Below are 24,212 nucleotides of genomic sequence, written 5' to 3' on the forward strand. Positions count from 1 at the left end.
TCTGACACTGGGGCGTCGTATAAGTCCCATGCGTCTTGGTCACCCTGGCTCATGGTGGTGTGAGCTGGGGAATGTGATGGAGTTTGTGCTGGTGAGACGTTAATCACAGGTGGAGGAGAGGGTGGTGGGGTAACTTTTTTCACCACTTTTGTTTGTGGTGTTTGTTCAGTTTGGAACTCCAATCTTCTCTTTCTTCTAATAGGGGGAAGGGTGCTTATTTTTCCTGTCCCCTGCTGTATGAAAATACGCTTTTGCGTATGGTCTACATCAGTTGAGTGTAGCTCTTCCTCAAACCTATGCTTTTGCATTTGGGAGGTTAGCGAGTGCTCTTCTGTATAAGAGCCTGAAACTGGGTCGGTTGCAGTTTGTTTTGGCACCGAAACCCTGTCTGCATCTTTTTTCGGCTCCGAGGTGACTTTTTTCTTTTTCGGGGCCGAAACCTCTCGGCGTCGATCTTCTTCGGTGCCGCTGTCTCGGCGTCGAGCCGTGTCTACACCGGTATCTCGGTGTCGATGCTTGTCTCCAGCACTTACTCGGTCCCGAGAAGGCTGCGTGCCGGTGTCTCGACCGGAGTCTGACGATCTCGGCACTGTTTGGGCCTTTTTCGGTGCCGACGGTCGGTCACCGAATTTATGGGTCGAGCCATGGCCTGGTGGCAGTGGCGTCCCCTGGGCCTTGTAAATATTCTTCTGAGTGGTTTTCGACGTCTTACTCACGGTTTGTGTATCGTCGAATCCTTCGGAGTCCGATTCTTGGATCGAAAAGGTTCCCTCCTCTTCCTGTTCCTCGAACTCCCGGTGGGCTGTCGGCGCGGACGCCATCTGAAGTCTTCTGGCTCGACGGTCTCGGAGTGTTTTTCGGGACCGGAACGCACGACAGGCCTCGCAGGTGTCTTCACTGTGCTCAGGTGACAGGCACAGGTTGCAGACCAAGTGTTGGTCTGTATAGGGGTATTTATTGTGGCATTTGGGACAGAAACGGAACGGGGTCCGTTCCATCGGCGTTCTTCTGCACGCGGTCGGGCCGACCAGGCCCCGACGGGGGATCGAAAAAATTACCCCAAAGGGCACCGGAGCTCTTCGATCTTAGACGCGGTGTTGAATCTAACTACGCCGATCCCGAACGCAACAATACCGATGAAAATCTTCCGAAATTAGCTATCTTTCCGTTCCGAAACTCGGAGCGACAGGAACACGTCCGAACCCGATGGCGGAAAAAAAACAATCGAAGATGGAGTCGACGCCCATGCGCAATGGAGACAAAAGGAGGAGTCACTCAGTCCCGTGACTCGAAAGACTTCTTCGAAGAAAAACAACTTGTAACACTCCGGCCCAACACCAGATGGCGAGCTATGCAAAACATGCGTATCTACAGCGACAGATGCCATCGAACATATATTTTCTTAGTTTATTTTAAGAACCACAGGTTCAAATTTTACATGTAATACTTCAAATGAAAGGTATTGCAGGTAGGTACTTTAGGAACTTTGAATAATCAAAATAGCATACACAGTTCTCAAATAAATCATTCATTTGTTAGTTCTTGCAGGTAAGTAAACCACCTACAGGGTTCAAGTTTGGGTCCAAAGTAGCCCACCGTTGGGGGTTCAGAGCAACCGCAAAGTTACCACACCAGCAGCTCAGGGCCGGTCACGTGCAGAGGTCAAAGTGGTGCCCAAAACGCATAGGCTTCAATGGAGAAGGGGGTGCCCTAGTTCTAGTCTGCCAGCAGGTAAGTACCCGTGTCTTCGGAGGGCAGACCAGGGGGGTTTTGTAGGGCACCGGGGGGGGGACACAAGTCAGCACAGAAAGAACACCCTCAGCGGCACGGGGCGGCCGGGTGCAGTGTGCAACCAAACATCGGGTTTGTAGTTGAAATCAATGGGAGACCAAGGGGTCTCTTCAGCGATGCAGGCAGGCAAGGAGGGGGGGCTCCTCGGGGTAGCCACCACCTGGGCAAGGGAGAGACCACCTGGGGGTCACTCCTGCACTGGAGTTCCGATCTTTCAGGTCCTGGGGGCTGCGGGTGCAGTCTTTACCAGGCGTCAGGATCTGGGAAGCAGGCAGTAGCGGTCGGGGGGAGCCTCGGGATTCCCTCTGCAGGCGTCGCTGTGGGGCCTCGGGGGGGGCGCAACTCTGGATACTCACGGTCTCGCAATCGCCAGGGAGTCCTCCCTGAAGTGTTGTTTCTCCACAAGTCGAGCCAGGGGCGTCGGGTGCAGAGTAGCAAGTCTCACGCTTCCGGCGGGAAACGCAAGTCGTTTTAAAGTTGCTCCTTTGAAACAAAGTTGCAGTCTTGGATGAACAGGGCCGCTGTCTTCAGGAGTTTCTTGGTCCTTCTAGAGCAGGGCAGTCCTCTGAGGATTCAGAGGTCGCTGGGGAGAGCGTCGCTGGAGCAGTGTCTTTAGAAGGGTGGAGACAGGCCGGTAGAGCTGGGGCCAAAGCAGTTGGTGTCTCCGTCTTCTCTGCAGGGTTTTTCAGCTTAGCAGTCCTCTTCTTCTTAGGTTGCAGGAATCTGAGTTCCTAGGTTCTGGGGAGCCACTAAATACAGAATTTAGGGGTGTGTTTAGGTCTGGGAGGGCAGTAGCCAATGGCTACTAGCCCTGAGGGTGGCTACACCCTCTTTGTTCCTCCTCCTACTAAGGGGAGGGGGTCACATTCCTATCCCTATTGGGGGAATACTCCATCTGCAAGATGGAGGATTTCTAAAAGTCAGAGTCACCTCAGCTCAGGTTGCCTTAGGGGCTGTCCTGACTGGCCAGTGACGACTCCTTGTTTTTCTCATTATCTCCTCCGGCCTTGCTGCTAAAAGTGGGGCCGTGGCCGGAGGGGGCGGGCAACTCCACTAGCTGGAATGCCCTGGGGTGCTGTAACAAAGGGGGTGAGCCTTTGAGGCTCACCGCCAGGTGTTACAGTTCCTGCAAGGGGGAGGTGATAAGCATCTCCACCCAGTACAGGCTTTGTTACTAGCCACAGAGTGACAAAGGCACTCTCCCCATGTGGCCAGCAACATGTCTCGAGTGTGGCAGGCTGCTAAAACCAGTCAGCCGACACGGGTGGTTGGTTAAGGTTTCAGGGGGCACCTCTAAGGTGCCCTCTGGGGTGTATGTTACAATAAAATGTACACTGGCATTAGTGTGCATTTATTGTGCTGAGAAGTTAGATACCAAACTTCCCAGTTTTCAATGTAGCCATTATGGTGCTGTGGAGTTCGTGTATGACAGACTCCCAGACCATATACTCTTATGGCTACCCTGCACTTACAATGTCTAAGGTTTTGCTCATGCACTGGTGCCCTCACCTATGGTATAGTGCACCCTGCCTTAGGGCTGTAAGGCCTGCTAGAGGGGTGACTTATCTATACTGCATAGGCAGTGTGAGGTTGGCATGGCACCCTGAGGGGAGTGCCATGTCGACTTACTCGTTTTGTTCTCACCAGCACACACAAGCTGACAAGCAGTGTGTCTGTACTGAGTGAGGGGTCCCCAGGGTGGCATAGGATATGCAGCAGCCCTTAGAGACCTTCCCTGGCATCAGGGCCCTTGGTACCAGGAGTACCAGTTACAAGGGACTTACCTGGATGCCAGGGTGTGCCAATTGTGGAAACAAAAGTACAGGTTAGGGAAAGAACACTGGTGCTGGGGCCTGGTTAGCAGGCCTCAGCACACTTTCAAATCAAAACTTAGCATCAGCAAAGGCAAAAAAGTCAGGGGGTAACCATGCCAAGGAGGCATTTCCTTACAACTGTTTTATTGTATTTATTGAATCTACAGCCTTGTAACAGTCTGGTCTGCAGATTCACTAGCCATCCTGCTGGAGGAGGTAATAACGGCGTTCTCCGGAACTGCCATTGTTCTAGTCTCAGAGTAGGCCAGAGGTCTTCAATCTGGGGGTCGCGACCCCCAGGGGGGCCGTGGAGTCCTGGAAAGGGGGTCGTGCTTTCCCCCAGCGATATTCAAAATGCCTCAGCTGAACTTTAATTTGAGTCTCCTGTGTTGTGAATCTCGCACAGACAGCTAAGGAGGCCTTCCCAGGGCATCTGCTTCCTGAATGAAATGCAAATGTGCTCTAGAGCTCATCTGCAAATGTAAAAGGTGCTTTGGAGCAGCTTTAAATGATCAAATCACTCAAAGCTTTGTGAGGACAAATATTTATTCTTTTTGAAGGGTAATTGTAGGAAGTACAGGTTAGGGAAAGAACACTGGTGCTGGGGCCTGGTTAGCAGGCCTCAGCACACTTTCAATTCAAAACATAGCATCAGCAAAGGCAAAAAGTCAGGGGGTAACCATGCCAAGGAGGCATTTCCTTACAGTAATGCAAAGAGTTAACAACTGTGCTGTGAAGTGTATGATTGTAATTGTATTTCCTCAGGGTGTTACTTCACCTGGAGGTGTTGAAGGGATAGCTATTAAAAAAAAGGTATTGCATATGCTCTGATATTACTTAAATCTACATTTTGGAACCACAGTTTTATATTAAACCTTTTTGTCGTGGCCTATCTTATACTGCGTGTAATGCAAGTATAAAATAATTCCTTACATATTCACAGTGCTTTCTGTCACAGGCTGTGACCTCTTGGCACTAAAAATACACAAGTCACTATTCTCAACTGCACTAACCAAGATTTAGTTCTGTCACTCTGGTTACACACAGACCTCTGCAGTGCATTAACTAACAGAGGTTTCAAATGCACTACAGTGCATTTCCTAATGAGTAACAACTTTCTTTTATTTATTTTTAATTTAAGCTGGCTGTTATTCTATATGTAACTACCTGACGGTGAAAGACAAAAAAAAACGTAGAGAATATTTGGGGTTTATTTATGAGAGACTTGCGCTGCTGGAGCATCACTTTTTTTGACGCTCCAGCGGCACAAGCCTCTCAATCATACCTATGAGGTGACGCACAGCCACCCTGCGTGGCTTTGAATGGCCTTGTATATATGGAGTAAGGCAAAGCAGCGCAAGCCACTGCATTGCCTTACTTTGCGTCAAGGAGAGGTTCCATGGGCGTTGGGGTGGGTGTACCCATGCAACACCCATGGATTTTGATGCTGCCTCAGATTTACAAAATCACGTAAACTGGAGCAGTGACAAAACCTTACGCCTCCCCAGAGCAGGCATAATGAGGAGAAATGTTTTAATTTCTCCTTGTTTTTCCTCTTTCCATGTGTGTTGCTATCTGCCGCACATATAGAAAGAGGTACAATGCCTCTCTAGATTGTTTTTGTGCCGGAAGGTGCCCCTTCCTGCACAAATACAATCCTGCCTATGTTGGCACTAGGTACCAATTGTGCACCAGCGCAGGGGGAAAGGACAGAAATGCACTTTATTTCATAAATACAGTCCATTCCTACCCTTTTATATTGGCATGTGGCAGTGTAGCAAGAAGACTTGTGGCACTGCCCCACGCCAGTTCCTCATAAATGATGACCTTTGTTTTTAGTCACACCCTTGACCACGCCCCCACATTCACTGACCATTCACTGACCTTTGGTTTGCTAAACACTGTTTAATATTATTTCCTCACAGTAAAAATGATTTGCTGTGGGAAATGGGGATGTTTATTATTGTTTTTGATGAGGCGTACCAGGTTCTAGAATTTATCAGAAGGGGGTCTTTACACCTAAATTTGTTTAAGAGGGGGTCCTGGCGTCAAAACGTTTGAAGACCTCTGGAGTAGGCTCTTATCTCCAGGGGGGCAAAAACAGATATGTGGTGGATACCAGTCACCCAGCACACTAGAAAACTAGTAGGCTTTAGTTATCACCTCCAAGGTGCCCTCTGGGTAGATGTCATAATAAATGCAAGACTGACATCAGTCTGGATTTATTTAAGACAAGGTGTTTGATACCAAACACCATAGGTTTCAGTGAAGCCATTAGGTAGCTGGGTAACTAGTGTTGACCAGTGCCCTGTACATACCTTAAGATGGCTTTCCTGTTCACCTTCAATGTTTGCGTAATTGAACTAGACATCATAGGGGCTTAACTGCTCATGCAGATGTGTCCTCACTTCAAATATAATGCACCATGCCTTAGGGGTCTAAAGACTGCTGTAGGGGTGACTTACGTATATTAGATACAGTGACAGGGGCATAGCACACAACATGTGCCATTGTGTTTTTGCTTATGGCTTGTACCATGACTGTCTGCGATGGCAGGCTGTGTGCAGGTTTTAGGGTGGGGTACCTTAGGGTGGCACAATACATGCTTCAGCCGCTAGGGACCCTCTAGTACCCAGGAACCCAGTGCACCTTCAGTTGAAAAACCTTAGTACCAGTGGCCAAAAAGTGTGTGTGTTTTTGTGTGTGGGTGTGGGTGGGGGGGGGTGTGGGGCATGTCGAAAAAGGGACACTTTCCTACAATGTGCAACTAAAAATCTAGCACATTACTCAATGCAGAACACCTTGTGTGCGTCACCCCACAAGCAGCATGGGAATGCATGAAGCAAAAACAATGAGCACGGTTCATTCCGAAACTAAAGCATTCCTCTCCCCTAAAATCAAATTGAATACAGCTTCATTACACAATAACGCACATCCATCCACCAACCATATTTAAAAGAGCATGCCTGTCTTTCACTAGTATATTGGCTTTGCTAAACACTGAGTTAGCACTGCCACTGTGCCCATACACAAAAGAACAAGCATCCTAAGGACCTAGTGTGCCATGATAATACATTGCCTTACATATTTATTTTATGGCAACAGAAAGGCCCAGTAATATATTTCAAAACTAAATGGGCCTTGTAGGAAGTTGGCTCTGTATGTACTATATCAAAGTAAGAAATAGCATGCACAGAGTCCAAGGGTTCCCCTTAGATGTAAGATAGTGGCAAAAAGAGATCATTCTAATGCTCTATTTTGTGGTTGTGTGGTCGAGCAGTAGACATATCAGAGGGTAGTGTTAAGCATTTGTTGTACACACACAGGCAATAAATGAGGAACACACACTGAGAGACAAATCCAGCCAATAGGTTTTGTTATAGAAAAATATATTTTCTTCGTTTATTTTAAGAACCACAGGTTCAAGATTTACATACAATACTTTAAATGAAAGATATTTCACTTAGGAACTTTGAATTAGCAAAATAGCATATACAGTTTTCACACAAATGGCAAATAGCTATTTTGAAACTAGACAGTGCAATTTTAAACAGTTCCTGGGGGAGGTAAGTGTTTGTTAGATGTGCAGGTAAGTAAACCACCTACAGGGTTCAAAGTTGGGTCCAAGGTAGCCCTCCGTTGGGGGTTCAGGGTAACCCCAAAGTTACCACACCAGCAGCTCAGGGCCGGTCAGGTGCAGAGGTCAAAGTGGTGCCCAAAACGCATAGGCTTCAATGGAGAAGGGGGTGCCCCGGTTCCAGTCTGCCAGCAGGTAAGAACCCGCGTCTTCGGAGGGCAGACCAGGGGGGTTTTGTAGGGCACCGGGGGGGACACAAGTCAGCACAAAAAGTACAACCTCAGCGGCACGGGGGCGGCTGGGTGCAGTGCACACAGGCGTCTGGTTCGCAATAGAATTCAATGGGAGACCAAGGGGTCTCTTCAGCGATGCAGGCAGGCAAGGGGGGGGGGGGCTCCTCGGGGTAGCCACCACCTGGGCAAGGGAGAGGGCCACCTGGGGGTTGCTCCTGCACTGGAGGTCGGATCCTTCAGGTCCTGGGGGCTGCGGGTGCAGTGTCTTTACCAGGAGTCAGGTCTTTGAAGTAGGCAGTCGCAGTCAGGGGGCGCCTCGGGATTCCCTCTGCAGGCGTCGCGGTGGGGGCTCAGGGGGGTCAACTCTGGCTACTCACGGTCTCGTAGTCGCCAGGTAGTCCACCCTGTGGTGTTTGTTCTCCACAAGTCGAGCCGGGGGCGTCGGGTGCAGAGTGCAAAGTCTCACGCTTCCGGCGGGAAAAGTGTGTTGTTTCAAAATTGCTTCTTTGTGGAGCAGAGACGCTGTCCTCGGGAGTTCTCGGTCCTTCTAGATGCAGGGTAGTCCTCGGAGGTCACTGGACCCTGTGGAACGCGTCGCTGGAGCAGTGTCTTTAGAAGTGGGGAGACAGGCCGGTAGAGCTGGGGGCCAAAGCAGTTGGTGTCTCCGTCTTCTCTGCAGGTTTTCAGCTCAGCAGTCCTTCTTAGGTTGCAGGAATCTATCTTGCTGTGTTCTGGGAGCCCCTAAATACTCGATTTAGGGGTGTGTTTAGGTCTGGGGGGGTTAGTAGCCAATGGCTACTAGCCCTGAGGGTGGCTACACCCTCTTTGTGCCTCCTCCCTGAGGGGAGGGGGGCACATCCCTATCCCTATTGGGGAAATCCTCCATCTACAAAATGGAGGATTTCTAAAAGTCAGTGTCACCTCAACTCAGGACACCTTAGGGGCTGTCCTGACTGGCCAGTGACTCCTCCTTGTTTTTCACATTATCTCCTCCGGCCTTTCCACCAAAAGTGGGGCCGTGGCCGGTGGGGGCGGGCAACTCCACTAGCTGGAGTGCCCTGGGGTGCTGTAACAAAGGGGGTGAGCCTTTGAGGCTCACCGCCAGGTGTTACAGTTCCTGCAGGGGGAGGTGAGAAGCACCTCCACCCAGTACAGGCTTTGTTACTAGCCACAGAGTGACAAAGATACTCTCCCCATGTGGCCAGCAACATGTCTGGTGTGTGGCAGGCTGCTAAAACTAGTCAGCCTACACTGGTAGTCTGTTAAGGTTTCAGGGGGCACCTCTAAGGTGCCCTCTGGGGTGTATGTTACAATAAAATGTACACTGGCATCAGTGTGCATTTATTGTGCTGAGAAGTTTGATACCAAACTTCACAGTTTTCAGTGTAGCCATTATGGTGCTGTGGAGTTTGTGCATGACAGACTCCCAGACCATATACTCTTATGGCTACCCTGCACTTACAATGTCTAAGGTTTTGCTTAGACACTGTAGGGGCATAGTGCTCATGCACTTATGCCCTCACCTATGGTATAGTGAACCCTGCCTTAGGGCTGTAAGGCCTGCTAGAGGGGTGACTTATCTATACCTATAGGCAGTGTGAGGTTGGCATGGCACCCTGAGGGGAGTGCCATGTCGAATTAGTCATTTTATCCCCAGTAGCACACACAAGCTGGCAAGCAGTGTGTCTGTGCCGAGTGAGGGGTCCCCAGGGTGGCAAAAGACATGCTGCAGCCCTTAGAAACCTTCCCTGGCATCAGGGCCCTTGGTACCAGGGGTACCAGTTACAAGGGACTTACCTGGACGCCAGGGTGTGTCAATTGTGGAAACAAAAGTACAGGTTAGGGAAAGAACACTGGTGCACACTTTCAAATCATAACTTGGCATCAGCAAAGGCAACAAGTCAGGGGGTAACCATGCCAAGGAGTCATTTCCTTACAGGCCTCTTTGAAGTACCATGCTGCCACTAGATTAAGACACTAAAATAATTTAGAAGTGATATCAGAACAAATAACCAGCAAATGCACTGCCTTATTACAAACTGAATTCCTCTGACAATAAAACTGACATGTTGATGTCCTTTTTTCCTGTGCTTTAAAACCAAGCAGCCACTTACCATTATTCCTGTCCCTGAGGTGGTCCACATCCCGCACAGTATTAATGGACAGATTGTTGATGACACTGCCAGGAGTGACAAAGGGGTCAGTTTCAGGGTCAATGTTCGGATAACCTTTCCAAGGCTCACCAGGGCGAAACTCTGAAATAAAATATATATAATTCTTTACTAAGTCTAAAATTAAATCAGTGTAGGCAAACGAGAAAAAATATATATACTCAAGCAGTAACAACAACATTCTAGTGCAGCATGTGCTTGGAAGGAAGCAGATAACTAGGATTATTAATCATGCAAAAAACAGAACTATGATCTCATTGATCATGCCAAAACAATGAGGCGTTAGCAGTGGAGCTGCATACACTGCCATGATGTAGGCAGGCAAGTTTCTCCTGTTAGGAAGATGTACACACTTCAAACCTGCATACTATGAATTTGTGAACAGTGCAAACACAGGGACAGTGCATGCATTTTAAAATACTCGTAGGAGGAATATACGTTCTTGAGCAGATCGTTCATTATTGGTACAATATAATATTTAAGTATTTGTAACTGAGCAATATGTTAGAAGTTTAGAAAGTGAACTGTGGTACCTGGTGGCCAGTTAACATTGCTGGAGCCATTAGGCGATTTGGCACTGGACCAGCCGTCCCCAACCGATCCGGGGGGGCTGGCTGGAGAATTACTGCTATTCAGGAAGTCATAGTGACTGTAAGGAGGATCTTCAAGGCGAAAATTATTTGAAATAGCACCTTGAGGAAAAAAAGAGAAGTGTTAGCATAAAACAGTTCTTGCTGATGTACGATCTCTTACAGAAGGTCAACATGCATCGATTACTTGCACCAAGAGTATCAGCGTGAAAATAGGTAGAATCTTGCAACCATAAACCAAATAGGCATCTGCCATTTTAAGGCCTGTGAAAAGGCAACAGCGATGCACTGTAAACAAGGAATGTACTATTGAGAAAAAAATATACATCTACAGCAGGAGAATGTTTAAAACAAAAGTCTGACTATATTGTTTATTTGGCCTGCATGTGTTCTAAACAAAGATAAGCAAGGCCAGCTGAACCTTCCACCCTACATACCGTTAACAAGAAAGATCTGAGGCAAGGTGTACAAATTCAACTTCAGGGTCAGGAGAACTAAATGGTAGGCTTAGTGTGTTGGTCTAAGGAATCCTCATTACTTTTTTTAATGGAATTAAACTCCTGGCCTAGTTGCTGCGTGCATATAAATGTGTATTTGTATAATCGCACCCTAGCCAAGGTATAGCATAGCTAAGCACTGTGTAAGTGAGGTGCCCTCTGTATTAGATCCAAGTAGGTACTATGCTTATTTTATGACAACCTAACAGGGTCAGGGCTGTAGGTCTACAGAGTGTGGAGCCACACTGTCACCCTTCCGTTGCCACATTCTTTTTCTCATGCTGTGTAAGGCTATCACATGACGGCATATAAGAAAGCTCTGATACTATATCCACATCATAACGCATGTCATCTGTCATTTATGCCAATTGTAAGGAAATGCCTCTTTTAGTATTGTCACTCTATGGTTCCCGACTGTTGCTGCTGGTTTTCTCAATCAGAGCACACTGAGGCCTACTAAACAGTCTCTAGTCTCTGAACATCTTGGGGGTGGGGGCTTCCAGGCACGTCTCTTACTGGTAAGACACATTTCCTCTTCCTGGATAAAGTCTTGGAACTGCTTGAAGAGATCATCCCTGTACATGGATGGATAATGGTAAATCTGTCTCTCACCAATGAAAGTTGTGCCAGTCATAGCCACTGGAGCCAGTAATGGAAGGTGGTCTTGGCGGATGCCGGTTTTGATATCGAAAGAGGCAGGAGTGTTGACAGAGCTTCAGCTTGGAAGGATGTTTCAGTACCAATAGGCTTAGGACTAAGGTCGATGAGGGTCAGAGCTCTTGGCTAAATCTAGTCTGCTCCAGTGCCATGCCTTGGTGCCAACCAGAGCCTGAATGCGGCAGACAACTGGCAGTGTCTTGTGCGCAGGGCCTGATGCACAACCCACCCTGAGGGCAGTGATTTGCCTCAACGTGCAGCTTTGTGGAAAGCTTATGTGCTTCAGCTTCACACACACACACACACACACACACGACTCCCAGGGCAGACTGTGTAAGGGCAGGTGTTGACCGATGCGGTCCCCTTCTTCAGGTTCAGGAGTCGTAATTGATGACCTCTGGGCTAGACAGCTGCGACACCGGATGACTTGCCTTCCTCTCGTTTGGGCGAGAGGGTGTCAAATTGCTAAAGATGTCTGCCGTGTCTCCCGTCAACCTCTGCATCCTGATGTTCACCCAGTGTCCATCTCTTCAGAGTCTTCTTGCACTTAAAGGCCAAGCAGAATGCGCATGTAATGCAGTTGTCATGGCCTGGGAAGACATTAAATACCTAGTGAAGATTGGACCACGAGCACTTGATAAGGCACTAAGGACATTTCCTGAAGGTGTCTAATTCTATCAACTTCTACACCTCTGAATTCTCCAGAGTCTAGGATGGAGAAGCCTCTAGAGTTAGGGCCCTGGTCTTCAGTAACGGTCTCCGAAGTACATTGAGGGACCAGGAAAGGAACAGCCATCAGTTAAAAAGGTGGTCTTGGCTACCAGAGTGGAAGATGTGGCTAGGTCAGCCTGAAGCAGCAAACGTTGAAGACATTTGAGTCCAGGAGTGTAGGAAGTTGGCTCTGTATGTGCTATTTCAAAGTAAGGAATAGCATGCACAGAGTCCAAGGGTTCCCCTTAGAGGTAAAATAGTGGTAAAAAGAGATAATACTAATGCTCTATTTTGTGGTAGTGTGGTCGAGCAGTAGGCTTATCCAAGGAGTAGTGTTAAGCATTTATTGTACATACACAGACAATAAATGAGGTACACACACTCAGAGACAAATCCAGCCAATAGGTTTGGTTATAGAAAAATATCTTTTCTTAGTTTATTTTAAGAACCACAGGTTCAAATTTTACATGTAATATCTCATTTGAAAGGTATTGCAGGTAAGTACTCTAGGAACTTTGAACCATTACTTTAGCATGTATACTTTTTACATAAAACACAATAAGCTGTTTTAAAAGTGGACAGTGCAATTTTCACAGTTCCTGGGGGAGGTAAGTTTTTGTTAGTTTTGTCAGGTAAGTAAATCACTTACAAGTCTCAGGTTTGGGTCCAAGGTAGCCCACCGTTGGGGGTTCAGAGCAACCCCAAAGTTATCACACCAGCAGCTCATGGCCGGTCAGGTGCAAAGGTCAAAGAGGTGCCCAAAACACATAGGCTTCAATGGAGAGAAGGGGGTGCCCCGGTTCCAGTCTGCCAGCAGGTAAGTACCCGCGTCTTCGGAGGGCAGACCAGGGGGGTTTTGTAGGGCACCGGGGGGGACACAAATTAGCACAAAAAGTACACCCTCAGCAGCGCGGGGGCGGCCGGGTGCAGTGTGCAAACACGCGTCGGGTTTTCAATGGAAGTCAATGAGAGATCAAGGGATCTCTTCAGCGTCGCAGGCAGGCAAGGGGGGGGCTCCTCGGGGTAGCCACCACCTGGGAGAGGGCCTCCTGGGGGTGACTTCTGCGCAGAAGTTCCGTTTCTTTAGGGGCTGCGGGTGCAGGGTCTTTCCCAGCCGTCGGGAAATGGAGTTCAGACAGTCGCGGTCAGGGGGAGCCTGGGGATTCCCTCTGCAGGCGTCGCTGTGGGGGCTCAGGGGGGACAACTTTGGTTACTCACAGTCGTAGAGTCGCCGGAGGGTCCTCCCTGAGTTGGTTGTTCTCCACCAGTCGAGTCGGGGTAGGCGGGTGCAGTGTTGCAAGTCTCACGCTTCTTGCAGGGAGTTGCAGGGGTCTTTAAATCTGCTCCTTGTAACAAAGTTGCAGTTCTTTTGGAGCAGTGCCGCTGTCCTCGGGAGTTTGTCTTTTTCGAAGAAGGGCAGTCCTCAGAGGATTCAGAGGTCGCGGGTCCCTTGGAAAGCGTCGCTGGAGCAGGTTTCTTTGGAAGGCAGGAGACAGGCCGGTAAGTCTGGGGCCAAGGCAGTTGGTGTCTTCTGTTCTTCCTCTGCAGGGGTTTGTCAGTTCAGCAGTCCTTCTTGTTAGTTGCAGGAATCTAAATTCTAGGTTCAGGGAAAGCCCTTAAATACTAAATTTAAGGGCGTGTTTAGGTCTGGGGGGTTGGTAGCCAATGGCTACTAGCCCTGAGGGTGAGTACACGGGGAGGGGGTCACATCCCTAATCCTATTGGGGGAATCCTCCATCTGCAAGATGGAGGATTTCTAAAAGTTAGAGTCACTTCAGCTCAGGACACCTTAGGGGCTGTCCTGACTGGCCAGTGACTCCTCCTTGTTGTTTTCTTTGTTTCCTCCAGCCTTGCCGCCAAAAGTGGGGGCCGTGGCCGGAGGGGGCGGGCAACTCCACTAAGCTAGAGTGTCCTGCGGTGCTGTGACAAAGGGGTGAGCCTTTGAGGCTCACCGCCAGGTGTTACAGCTCCTGCCTGGGGGAGGTGTTAACATCTCCACCCAGTGCAGGCTTTGTTACTGGCCTCAGAGTGACAAAGGCACTCTCCCCATGGGGCCAGCAACATGTCTCTAGTGTGGCAGGCTGCTGGAACCAGTCAGCCTACACAGATAGTCGGTTAGGTTTCAGGGGGCACCTCTAAGGTGCCCTCTGTGGTGTATTTTACAATAAAATGTACACTGGTGAAGGAAGTTGGCTCTGTATGTGCTATTTCAAAGTAAGGAATAGCATGCACAGAGTCCAAGGGTTCCCCTTAGAGGTAAAATAGTGGTAAAAATAGATAATACTAATGCTCTATTTTGTGGTAGTGTGGTCGAGCAGTAGGCTTATCCAAGGAGTAGTGTTAAGCATTTGTTGTACATACACATAGACAATAAATGAGGTACACACACTCAGAGACAAATCCAGCCAATAGGTTTTGTATAGAAAAATATCTTTTCTTAGTTTATTTTAAGAACCACAGGTTCAAATTCTACATGTAATATCTCGTTCGAAAGGTATTGCAGGTAAGTACTTTAGGAACTTCAAATCATCAAAATTGCATGTATACTTTTCAAGTTATTGACAAATAGCTGTTTTAAAAGTGGACACTTAGTGCAATTTTCACAGTTCCTGGGGGAGGTAAGTTTTTGTTAGTTTTACCAGGTAAGTAAGACACTTACAGGGTTCAGTTCTTGGTCCAAGGTAGCCCACCGTTGGGGGTTCAGAGCAACCCCAAAGTCACCACACCAGCAGCTCAGGGCCGGTCAGGTGCAGAGTTCAAAGTGGTGCCCAAAACGCATAGGCTAGAATGGAGAGAAGGGGGTGCCCCGGTTCCGGTCTGCTTGCAGGTAAGTACCCGCGTCTTCGGAGGGCAGACCAGGGGGGTTTTGTAGGGCACCGGGGGGGGACACAAGCCCACACAGAAATTTCACCCTCAGCAGCGCGGGGGCGGCCGGGTGCAGTGTAGAAACAAGCGTCGGGTTCGCAATGTTAGTCTATGAGAGACCTCGGGATCTCTTCAGCGCTGCAGGCAGGCAAGGGGGGGGGTTCCTCGGGGAAACCTCCACTTGGGCAAGGGAGAGGGACTCCTGGGGGTCACTTCTCCAGTGAAAGTCCGGTCCTTCAGGTCCTGGGGGCTGCGGGTGCAGGGTCTCTCCCAGGCGTCGGGACTTTAGGTTCAAAGAGTCGCGGTCAGGGGAAGCCTCGGGATTCCCTCTGCAGGCGGCGCTGTGGGGGCTCAGGGGGGACAGGTTTTGGTACTCACAGTATCAGAGTAGTCCTGGGGTCCCTCCTGAGGTGTTGGATCGCCACCAGCCGAGTCGGGGTCGCCGGCTGCAGTGTTGCAAGTCTCACGCTTCTTGCGGGGAGATTGCAGGGTTCTTTGAAGCTGCTCCTTTGGATAAAGTTGCAGTCTTTTTGGAGCAGGTCCGCTGTCCTCGGGAGTTTCTTGTCGTCGTCGAAGCAGGGCAGTCCTCAGAGGATTCAGAGGTCGCTGGTCCCTTTGGAAGGCGTCGCTGGAGCAGAGTTCTTTGGAAGGCAGGAGACAGGCCGGTGAGTTTCTGGAGCCAAGGCAGTTGTTGTCTTCTGGTCTTCCTCTGCAGGGGTTTTCAGCTAGGCAGTCCTTCTTGTAGTTGCAGGAATCTAAATTCTTAGGTTCAGGGAAGCCCTTAAATACTAAATTTAAGGGCGTGTTTAGGTCTGGGGGGTTAGTAGCCAATGGCTACTAGCCCTGAGGGTGGGTACACCCTCTTTGTGCCTCCTCCCAAGGGGAGGGGGTCACATTCCTATCCCTATTGGGGGAATCCTCCTTCTTCAAGATGGAGGATTTCTAAAAGTCAGAGGCACCTCAGCTCAGGACACCTTAGGGGCTGTCCTGACTGGCCAGTGACTCCTCCTTGTTTTTCTCATTATCTCTCCTGGACTTGCTGCCAAAAGTGGGGGCTGGGTCCAGGAGGCGGGCATCTCCACTAGCTGGAGTGCCCTGGGGCATTGTAACACGAAGCTTGAGCCTTTGAAGCTCACTGCTAGGTGTTACAGTTCCTGCAGGGGGGAGGTGTGAAGCACCTCCACCCAGAGCAGGCTTTGTTTCTGTCCTCAGAGAGCACAAAGGCTCTCACAGCATGAGGTCAGACACTCGTCTCTCAGCAGCAGGCTGGCACAGACCAGTCAGTCCTTGTAGGAAGTTGGCTCTGTATGCACTATTTCAAAGTAAGGAATAGTATGCACAGAGTCCAAGGGTTCCCCTTAGAGGTAAAATAGTGGTAAAAATAGATAATACTAATGCTCTATTTTGTGGTAGTGTGGTCGAGCAGTAGGCTTATCCAAGGAGTAGTGTTAAGCATTTGTTGCACATACACAAGACAATAAATGAGGTACACACACTCAGAGACAAATCCAGCCAATAGGTTTTTATATAGAAAAATATCTTTTCTTAGTTTATTTTAAGAACCACAGGTTCAAATTCTACATGTAATATCTCATTCGAAAGGTATTGCAGGTAAGTACTTTAGGAACTTCAAATCATCAAAATTGCATGTATACTTTTCAAGTTATTGACAAATAGCTGTTTTAAAAGTGGACACTTAGTGCAATTTTCACAGTTCCTGGGGGAGGTAAGTTTTTGTTAGTTTTACCAGGTAAGTAGGACACTTACAGGGTTCAGTTCTTGGTCCAAGGTAGCCCACCGTTGGGGGTTCAGAGCAACCCCAAAGTCACCACACCAGCAGCTCAGGGCCGGTCAGGTGCAGAGTTCAAAGTGGTGCCCAAAACACATAGGCTAGAATGGAGAGAAGGGGGTGCCCCGGTTCCGGTCTGCTTGCAGGTAAGTACCCGCGTCTTCGGAGGGCAGACCAGGGGGGTTTTGTAGGGCACCGGGGGGGACACAAGCCCACACAGAAATTTCACCCTCAGCGGCGCGGGGGCGGCCGGGTGCAGTGTAGAGACAAGCGTCGGGTTCGCAATGTTAGTCTATGAGAGATCTCGGGATCTCTTCAGCGCTGCAGGCAGGCAAGGGGGGGATTCCTCGGGGGAAACCTCCACTTGGGCGAGGGAGAGGGACTCCTGGGGGTCACTCCTCCAGTGAAAGTCCGGTCCTTCAGGTCCTGGGGGCTGCGGGTGCAGGGTCTCTCCCAGGCGTCGGGACTTTAGGTTCAAAGAGTCGCGGTCAGGGGAAGCCTCGGGATTCCCTCTGCAGGCGGCGCTGTGGGGGCTCAGGGGGGACAGGTTTTGGTACTCACAGTATCAGAGTAGTCCTGGGGTCCCTCCTGAGGTGTTGGATCGCCACCAGCCGAGTCGGGGTCGCCGGGTGCAGTGTGGCAAGTCTCACGCTTCTTGCGGGGGGCTTGCAGGGTTCTTTAACGCTGCTGGAAACAAAGTTGCAGCTTTTCTTGGAGCAGGTCCGCTGTCCTCGGGAGTTTCTTGTCTTTTCGAAGCAGGGGCAGTCCTCAGAGGATGTCGAGGTCGCTGGTCCCTTTGGAAGGCGTCGCTGGAGCAGGATCTTTGGAAGGCAGGAGACAGGCCGGTGAGTTTCTGGAGCCAAGGCAGTTGTCGTCTTCTGGTCTTCCGCTGCAGGGGTTTTCAGCTGGGCAGTCCTTCTTCTTGTAGTTGCAGGAATCTAATTTTCTAGGGTTCAGGGTAGCCCTTAAATACTAAATTTAAGGGCGTGTTTAGGTCTGGGGGGTTAGTAGCCAATGGCTACTAGCCCTGAGGGTGGGTACACCCTCTTTGTGCCTCCTCCCAAGGGGAGGGGGTCACAATCCTAACCCTATTGGGGGAATCCTCCATCTGCAAGATGGAGGATTTCTAAAAGTCAGTCACCTCAGCTCAGGACACCTTAGGGGCTGTCCTGACTGGCCAGTGACTCCTCCTTGTTTTTCTCATTATTTTCTCCGGCCTTGCCGCCAAAAGTGGGGCCTGGCCGGAGGGGGCGGGCAACTCCACTAGCTGGAGTGTCCTGCTGGGTTGGCACAAAGGAGGTGAGCCTTTGAGGCTCACCGCCAGGTGTGACAATTCCTGCCTGGGGGAGGTGTTAGCATCTCCACCCAGTGCAGGCTTTGTTACTGGCCTCAGAGTGACAAAGGCACTCTCCCCATGGGGCCAGCAACATGTCTCGGTTTGTGGCAGGCTGCTAAAACTAGTCAGCCTACACAGATAGTCGGTTAAGTTTCAGGGGGCACCTCTAAGGTGCCCTCTGTGGTGTATTTTACAATAAAATGTACACTGGCATCAGTGTGCATTTATTGTGCTGAGAAGTTTGATACCAAACTTCCCAGTTTTCAGTGTAGCCATTATGGTGCTGTGGAGTTCGTGTTTGACAAACTCCCAGACCATATACTCTTATGGCTACCCTGCACTTACAATGTCTAAGGTTTTGTTTAGACACTGTAGGGGTACCATGCTCATGCACTGGTACCCTCACCCATGGTATAGTGCACCCTGCCTTAGGGCTGTAAGGCCTGCTAGAGGGGTGTCTTACCTATACTGCATAGGCAGTGAGAGGCTGGCATGGCACCCTGAGGGGAGTGCCATGTCGACTTACTCGTTTTGTTCTCACTAGCACACACAAGCTGGCAAGCAGTGTGTCTGTGCTGAGTGAGAGGTCTCCAGGGTGGCATAAGACATGCTGCAGCCCTTAGAGACCTTCCTTGGCATCAGGGCCCTTGGTACTAGAAGTACCAGTTACAAGGGACTTATCTGGATGTCAGGGTCTGCCAATTGTGGATACAAAAGTACAGGTTAGGGAAAGAACACTGGTGCTGGGGCCTGGTTAGCAGGCCTCAGCACACTTTCAATTGTAAACATAGCATCAGCAAAGGCAAAAAGTCAGGGGGCAACCATGCCAAGGAGGCATTTCCTTACACAACCCCCCCCCAAACGAAAGAGGATGAGACTAACCTTTCCCAAGAGAGTCTTCATTTTCTAAGTGGAAGAACCTGGAAAGGCCATCTGCATTGGCATGGGCAGTCCCAGGTCTGTGTTCCACTATAAAGTCCATTCCCTGTAGGGAGATGGACCACCTCAACAGTTTAGGATTTTCTCCTTTCATTTGCATCAGCCATTTGAGAGGTCTGTGGTCAGTTTGAACTAGGAAGTGAGTCCCAAAGAGGTATGGTCTCAGCTTCTTCAGGGACCAAACCACAGCAAAGGCCTCCCTCTCAATGGCACTCCAACGCTGCTCCCTGGGGAGTAACCTCCTGCTAATGAAAGCAACAGGCTGGTCAAGGCCATCATCATTTGTTTGGGACAAAACTGCCCCTATCCCATGTTCAGAGGCATCAGTCTGCACAATGAACTGCTTAGAATAATCTGGAGCTTTTAGAACTGGTGCTGAGCACATTGCCTGTTTCAGGGTGTCAAAGGCCTGTTGGCATTCCACAGTCCAGTTCACTTTCTTGGGCATTTTCTTGGAGGTGAGTTCAGTGAGGGCTGTCACAATGGATCCATATCCCTTCACAAACCTCCTGTAGTACCCAGTCAAGCCAAGGAATGCCCTGACTTGAGTCTGGGTTTTTGGAGCTACCCAGTCCAGAATAGTCTGGATCTTGGGTTGGAGTGGCTGAACTTGGCCTCCACCTACAAGGTGTCCCAAGTAAACCACAGTTCCCTGCCCTATCTGGCATTTGGATGCCTTGATAGAGAGGCCTGCAGATTGCAGAGCCTTCAAAACCTTCCTCAGGTGGACCAGGTGATCCTGCCAGGTGGAGCTAAAGACAGCAATATCATCAAGATAAGCTGTGCTAAAGGACTCCAAGCCAGCAAGGACTTGATTCACCAACCTTTGGAAGGTGGCAGGGGCATTCTTTAAACCAAAGGGCATAACAGTAAACTGATAATGCCCATCAGGTGTGGAGAATGCTGTCTTTTCTTTTGCTCCAGGTGCCATTTTTATTTGCCAGTACCCTGCTGTCAAGTCAAAGGTACTTAGAAATTTGGCAGCACCTAATTTATCAATGAGCTCATCAGCTCTTGGAATTGGATGGGCATCTGTCTTGGTGACAGAATTGAGCCCTCTGTAGTCCACACAAAACCTCATCTCTTTCTTTCCATCTTTGGTGTGAGGTTTGGGGACTAAGACCACTGGGCTAGCCCAGGGGCTGTCAGAGCGCTCAATTACTCCCAATTCCAGCATCTTGTGGACTTCCACCTTGATGCTTTCCTTAACATGGTCAGATTGTCTAAAGATTTTGTTCTTGACAGGCATGCTGTCTCCTGTGTCCACATCATGGGTACACAGGTGTGTCTGACCAGGGGTTAAGGAGAAGAGTTCAGGAAACTGTTGTAGGACTCTCCTACAATCAGCTTGCTGTTGGCCAGAGAGGGTGTCTGAGTAGATCACTCCATCTACTGTGCCATCTTTTGGGTCTGATGACAGAAGATCAGGGAGAGGTTCACTCTCTGCCTCCTGATCCTCATCTGTTACCATCAACAGATTGACATCAGCCCTGTCGTGGAAGAGCTTAAGGCGGTTTACATGGATCACCCTCTTGGGGCTCCTGCTTGTGCCCAGGTCCACCAAGTAGGTGACCTGACTCTTCCTCTCTAGTACTGGGTAAGGGCCACTCCATTTGTCCTGGAGTGCCCTGGGAGCCACAGGCTCCAGAACCCAGACTTTCTGCCCTGGTTGGAACTCAACCAGTGCAGCCTTTTGGTCATACCAAAACTTCTGGAGCTGTTGGCTGGCCTCAAGGTTTTTGGTTGCCTTTTCCATGTACTCTGCCATTCTAGAGCGAAGGCCAAGTACATAGTCCACTATGTCCTGTTTAGGCTCATGGAGAGGTCTCTCCCAGCCTTCTTTAACAAGGGCAAGTGGTCCCCTTACAGGATGACCAAACAGAAGTTCAAAGGGTGAGAATCCTACTCCCTTCTGTGGCACCTCTCTGTAAGCGAAAAGCAGACATGGCAAGAGGACATCCCATCTCCTTTTGAGCTTTTCTGGGAGCCCCATGATCATGCCTTTTAATGTCTTGTTGAATCTCTCAACCAAGCCATTAGTTTGTGGATGGTATGGTGTAGTGAATTTATAAGTCACTCCACACTCATTCCACATGTGCTTTAGGTATGCTGACATGAAGTTGGTACCTCTGTCAGACACCACCTCCTTAGGGAAACCCACTCTGGTAAAGATACCAATGAGGGCCTTGGCTACTGCAGGGGCAGTAGTCGACCTAAGGGGAATAGCTTCAGGATACCTGGTAGCATGATCCACTACTACCAGGATATACATATTTCCTGAGGCTGTGGGAGGTTCTAGTGGACCAACTATGTCCACACCCACTCTTTCAAAGGGCACCCCCACCACTGGAAGAGGAATGAGGGGGGCCTTTGGATGCCCACCTGTCTTACCACTGGCTTGACAGGTGGGGCAGGAGAGGCAAAACTCCTTAACCATGTTGGACATATTGGGCCAGTAGAAGTGGTTGACTAACCTCTCCCACGTCTTGGTTTGTCCCAAATGTCCAGCAAGGGGAATGTCATGGGCCAATGTTAGGATGAACTCTCTGAACAGCTGAGGCACTACCACTCTCCTAGTGGCACCAGGTTTGGGGTCTCTGGCCTCAGTGTACAGGAGTCCATCTTCCCAATAGACCCTATGGGTTCCATTTTTCTTGCCTTTGGACTCTTCAGCAGCTTGCTGCCTAAGGCCTTCAAGAGAGGGACAGGTTTGTTGTCCCTTACACAGCTCCTCCCTTGAGGGTCCCCCTGGGCCTAAGAGCTCAACCTGATAAGGTTCAAGCTCCAAAGGCTCAGTTCCCTCAGAGGGCAGAACTTCTTCCTGAGAAGAGAGGTTCCCTTTCTTTTGCTGTGTTGCAGTTGGTTTCCCAACTGACTTTCCTTTCCTCTTGGTAGGCTGGGCCATTCTTCCAGACTCCAGCTCTACTTGTTCACCCTGTGCCTTGCACTGTGCTCTTGTTTTCACACACACCAGTTCAGGGATACCCAGCATTGCTGCATGGGTTTTTAGTTCTACCTCAGCCCATGCTGAGGACTCCAGGTCATTTCCAAGCAGACAGTCCACTGGGATATTTGAGGAGACCACCACCTGTTTCAGGCCATTGACCCCTCCCCATTCTAAAGTAACCATTGCCATGGGATGTACTTTTCTCTGATTGTCAGCGTTGGTGACTGTGTAAGTTTTTCCAGTCAGGTATTGGCCAGGGGAAACCAGTTTCTCTGTCACCATGGTGACACTGGCACCTGTATCCCTCAGGCCCTCTATTCTAGTCCCATTAATTAAGAGTTGCTGTCTGTATTTTTGCATGTTAGGCGGCCAGACAGCTAGTGTGGCTAAATCCACCCCACCCTCAGAAACTAGAATAGCTTCAGTGTGGACCCTGATTTGCTCTGGGCACACTGTTGATCCCACTTGGAGACTAGCCATACCAGTGTTACCTGGATGGGAGTTTGGAGTGGAACCTTTCTTGGGACAGGCCTTGTCTCCAGTTTGGTGTCCATGCTGTTTACAGCTATGACACCAGGCCTTTTTGGGATCAAAGTTTTTACCCTTGTACCCATTGTTTTGTGAAGAGGCTCTGGGCCCACCCTCCTGTGCAGGTTTTTGGGGGCCTGTAGAAGACTCTTTACTATTTTTAGTTTTGGTTGTCTCATCACCCTTCCCCTGGGGAGTCTTTGTGACCCCTTTCTTTTGGTCACCCCCTGTTGAAGTCTTGGACACCCTTGTCTTGACCCAATGGTCCGCCTTCTTTCCCAATTCTTGGGGAGAAATTGGTCCTAGGTCTACCAGATGCTGATGCAGTTTATCATTGAAACAATTACTTAACAGGTGTTCTTTCACAAATAAATTGTACAGCCCATCATAATTACTTACACCACTGCCTTGAATCCAACCATCTAGTGTTTTCACTGAGTAGTCAACAAAGTCAACCCAGGTCTGGCTCGAGGATTTTTGAGCCCCCCTGAACCTAATCCTGTACTCCTCAGTGGAGAATCCAAAGCCCTCAATCAGGGTACCCTTCATGAGGTCATAAGATTCTGCATCTTGTCCAGAGAGTGTGAGGAGTCTATCCCTACACTTTCCTGTGAACATTTCCCAAAGGAGAGCACCCCAGTGAGATCTGTTCACTTTTCTGGTTACACAAGCCCTCTCAAAAGCTGTGAACCATTTGGTGATGTCATCACCATCTTCATATTTAGTTACAATCCCTTTGGGGATTTTCAACATGTCAGGAGAATCTCTGACCCTATTTATGTTGCTGCCACCATTGATGGGTCCTAGGCCCATCTCTTGTCTTTCCCTCTCTATGGCTAGGATCTGTCTTTCCAAAGCCAATCTTTTGGCCATCCTGGCTAACTGGATGTCCTCTTCACTGGAGTTATCCTCAGTGATTTCAGAGTTGTTGGTCCCTCCTGTGAGGGAACCAGCATCTCTGACTATTATTTGTGGAGTCAGGGCTTGAGAAGCCCTGCTCTCCCTAAGTAGGACTGGAGGGGGGGGATTTCCCTCCAAGTCACTATCTTCATCCTCTGAGTTGCCATCCTCAGAGGGGTTGGCCTTTTCAAACTCTGCCAAAAGCTCCTGGAGCTGTACTTTGGTAGGTTTGGGGCCCATTGCTATTTTCTTTAGTTTACAGAGTGACCTTAGCTCTCTCATCTGTAGATGGAGGTAAGGTGTGGTGTCGAGTTCCACCACATTCACATCTGTGCTAGACATTATGCTTCTAAAAGTTGGAATACTTTTTAAGAAACTAAAACTGGTTCTAGAATCTAATTCAAACTTTTACCAAACTTTTAAACTCTAAAAGAAATGCTAAACAGGATCTAACACAAGGCCCTAGCAGGTCTTTTAAGAATTTAAAAAACTTTTCAAATTGCAAAAATCAATTTCTAATGACAATTTTGGAATTTGTCGTGTGATCAGGTATTGGCTGAGTAGTCCAGCAAATGCAAAGTCTTGTACCCCACCGCTGATCCACCAATGTAGGAAGTTGGCTCTGTATGCACTATTTCAAAGTAAGGAATAGTATGCACAGAGTCCAAGGGTTCCCCTTAGAGGTAAAATAGTGGTAAAAATAGATAATACTAATGCTCTATTTTGTGGTAGTGTGGTCGAGCAGTAGGCTTATCCAAGGAGTAGTGTTAAGCATTTGTTGCACATACACAAGACAATAAATGAGGTACACACACTCAGAGACAAATCCAGCCAATAGGTTTTTATATAGAAAAATATCTTTTCTTA

At 49.1% G+C, this 24,212-nt stretch overlaps 1 protein-coding gene across 4 annotated transcripts in view; it reads right to left on the reverse strand.

The window, feature by feature from the left end:
- Nucleotides 1–24,212, reverse strand: part of TNRC6A (trinucleotide repeat containing adaptor 6A) — a 376,657-nt gene that overhangs the window by 138,501 nt on the left and 213,944 nt on the right. For all 4 annotated transcript variants that reach the window (XM_069209691.1, XM_069209690.1, XM_069209693.1 and 1 more), the window contains 2 exons: nt 10,120–10,278; nt 9,530–9,670 (listed from right to left, as the gene is read on the reverse strand). In XM_069209691.1, coding sequence (XP_069065792.1) covers nt 9,530–9,670; nt 10,120–10,278 — 300 coding nt within the window. The remainder of the gene's footprint in view (nt 1–9,529; nt 9,671–10,119; nt 10,279–24,212) is intronic.

The sequence above is a fragment of the Pleurodeles waltl genome, chromosome 10 (genome assembly GCF_031143425.1).
Source record: "Pleurodeles waltl isolate 20211129_DDA chromosome 10, aPleWal1.hap1.20221129, whole genome shotgun sequence".
In the NCBI taxonomy this organism is placed as follows: Eukaryota; Metazoa; Chordata; class Amphibia; order Caudata; family Salamandridae; genus Pleurodeles; species Pleurodeles waltl.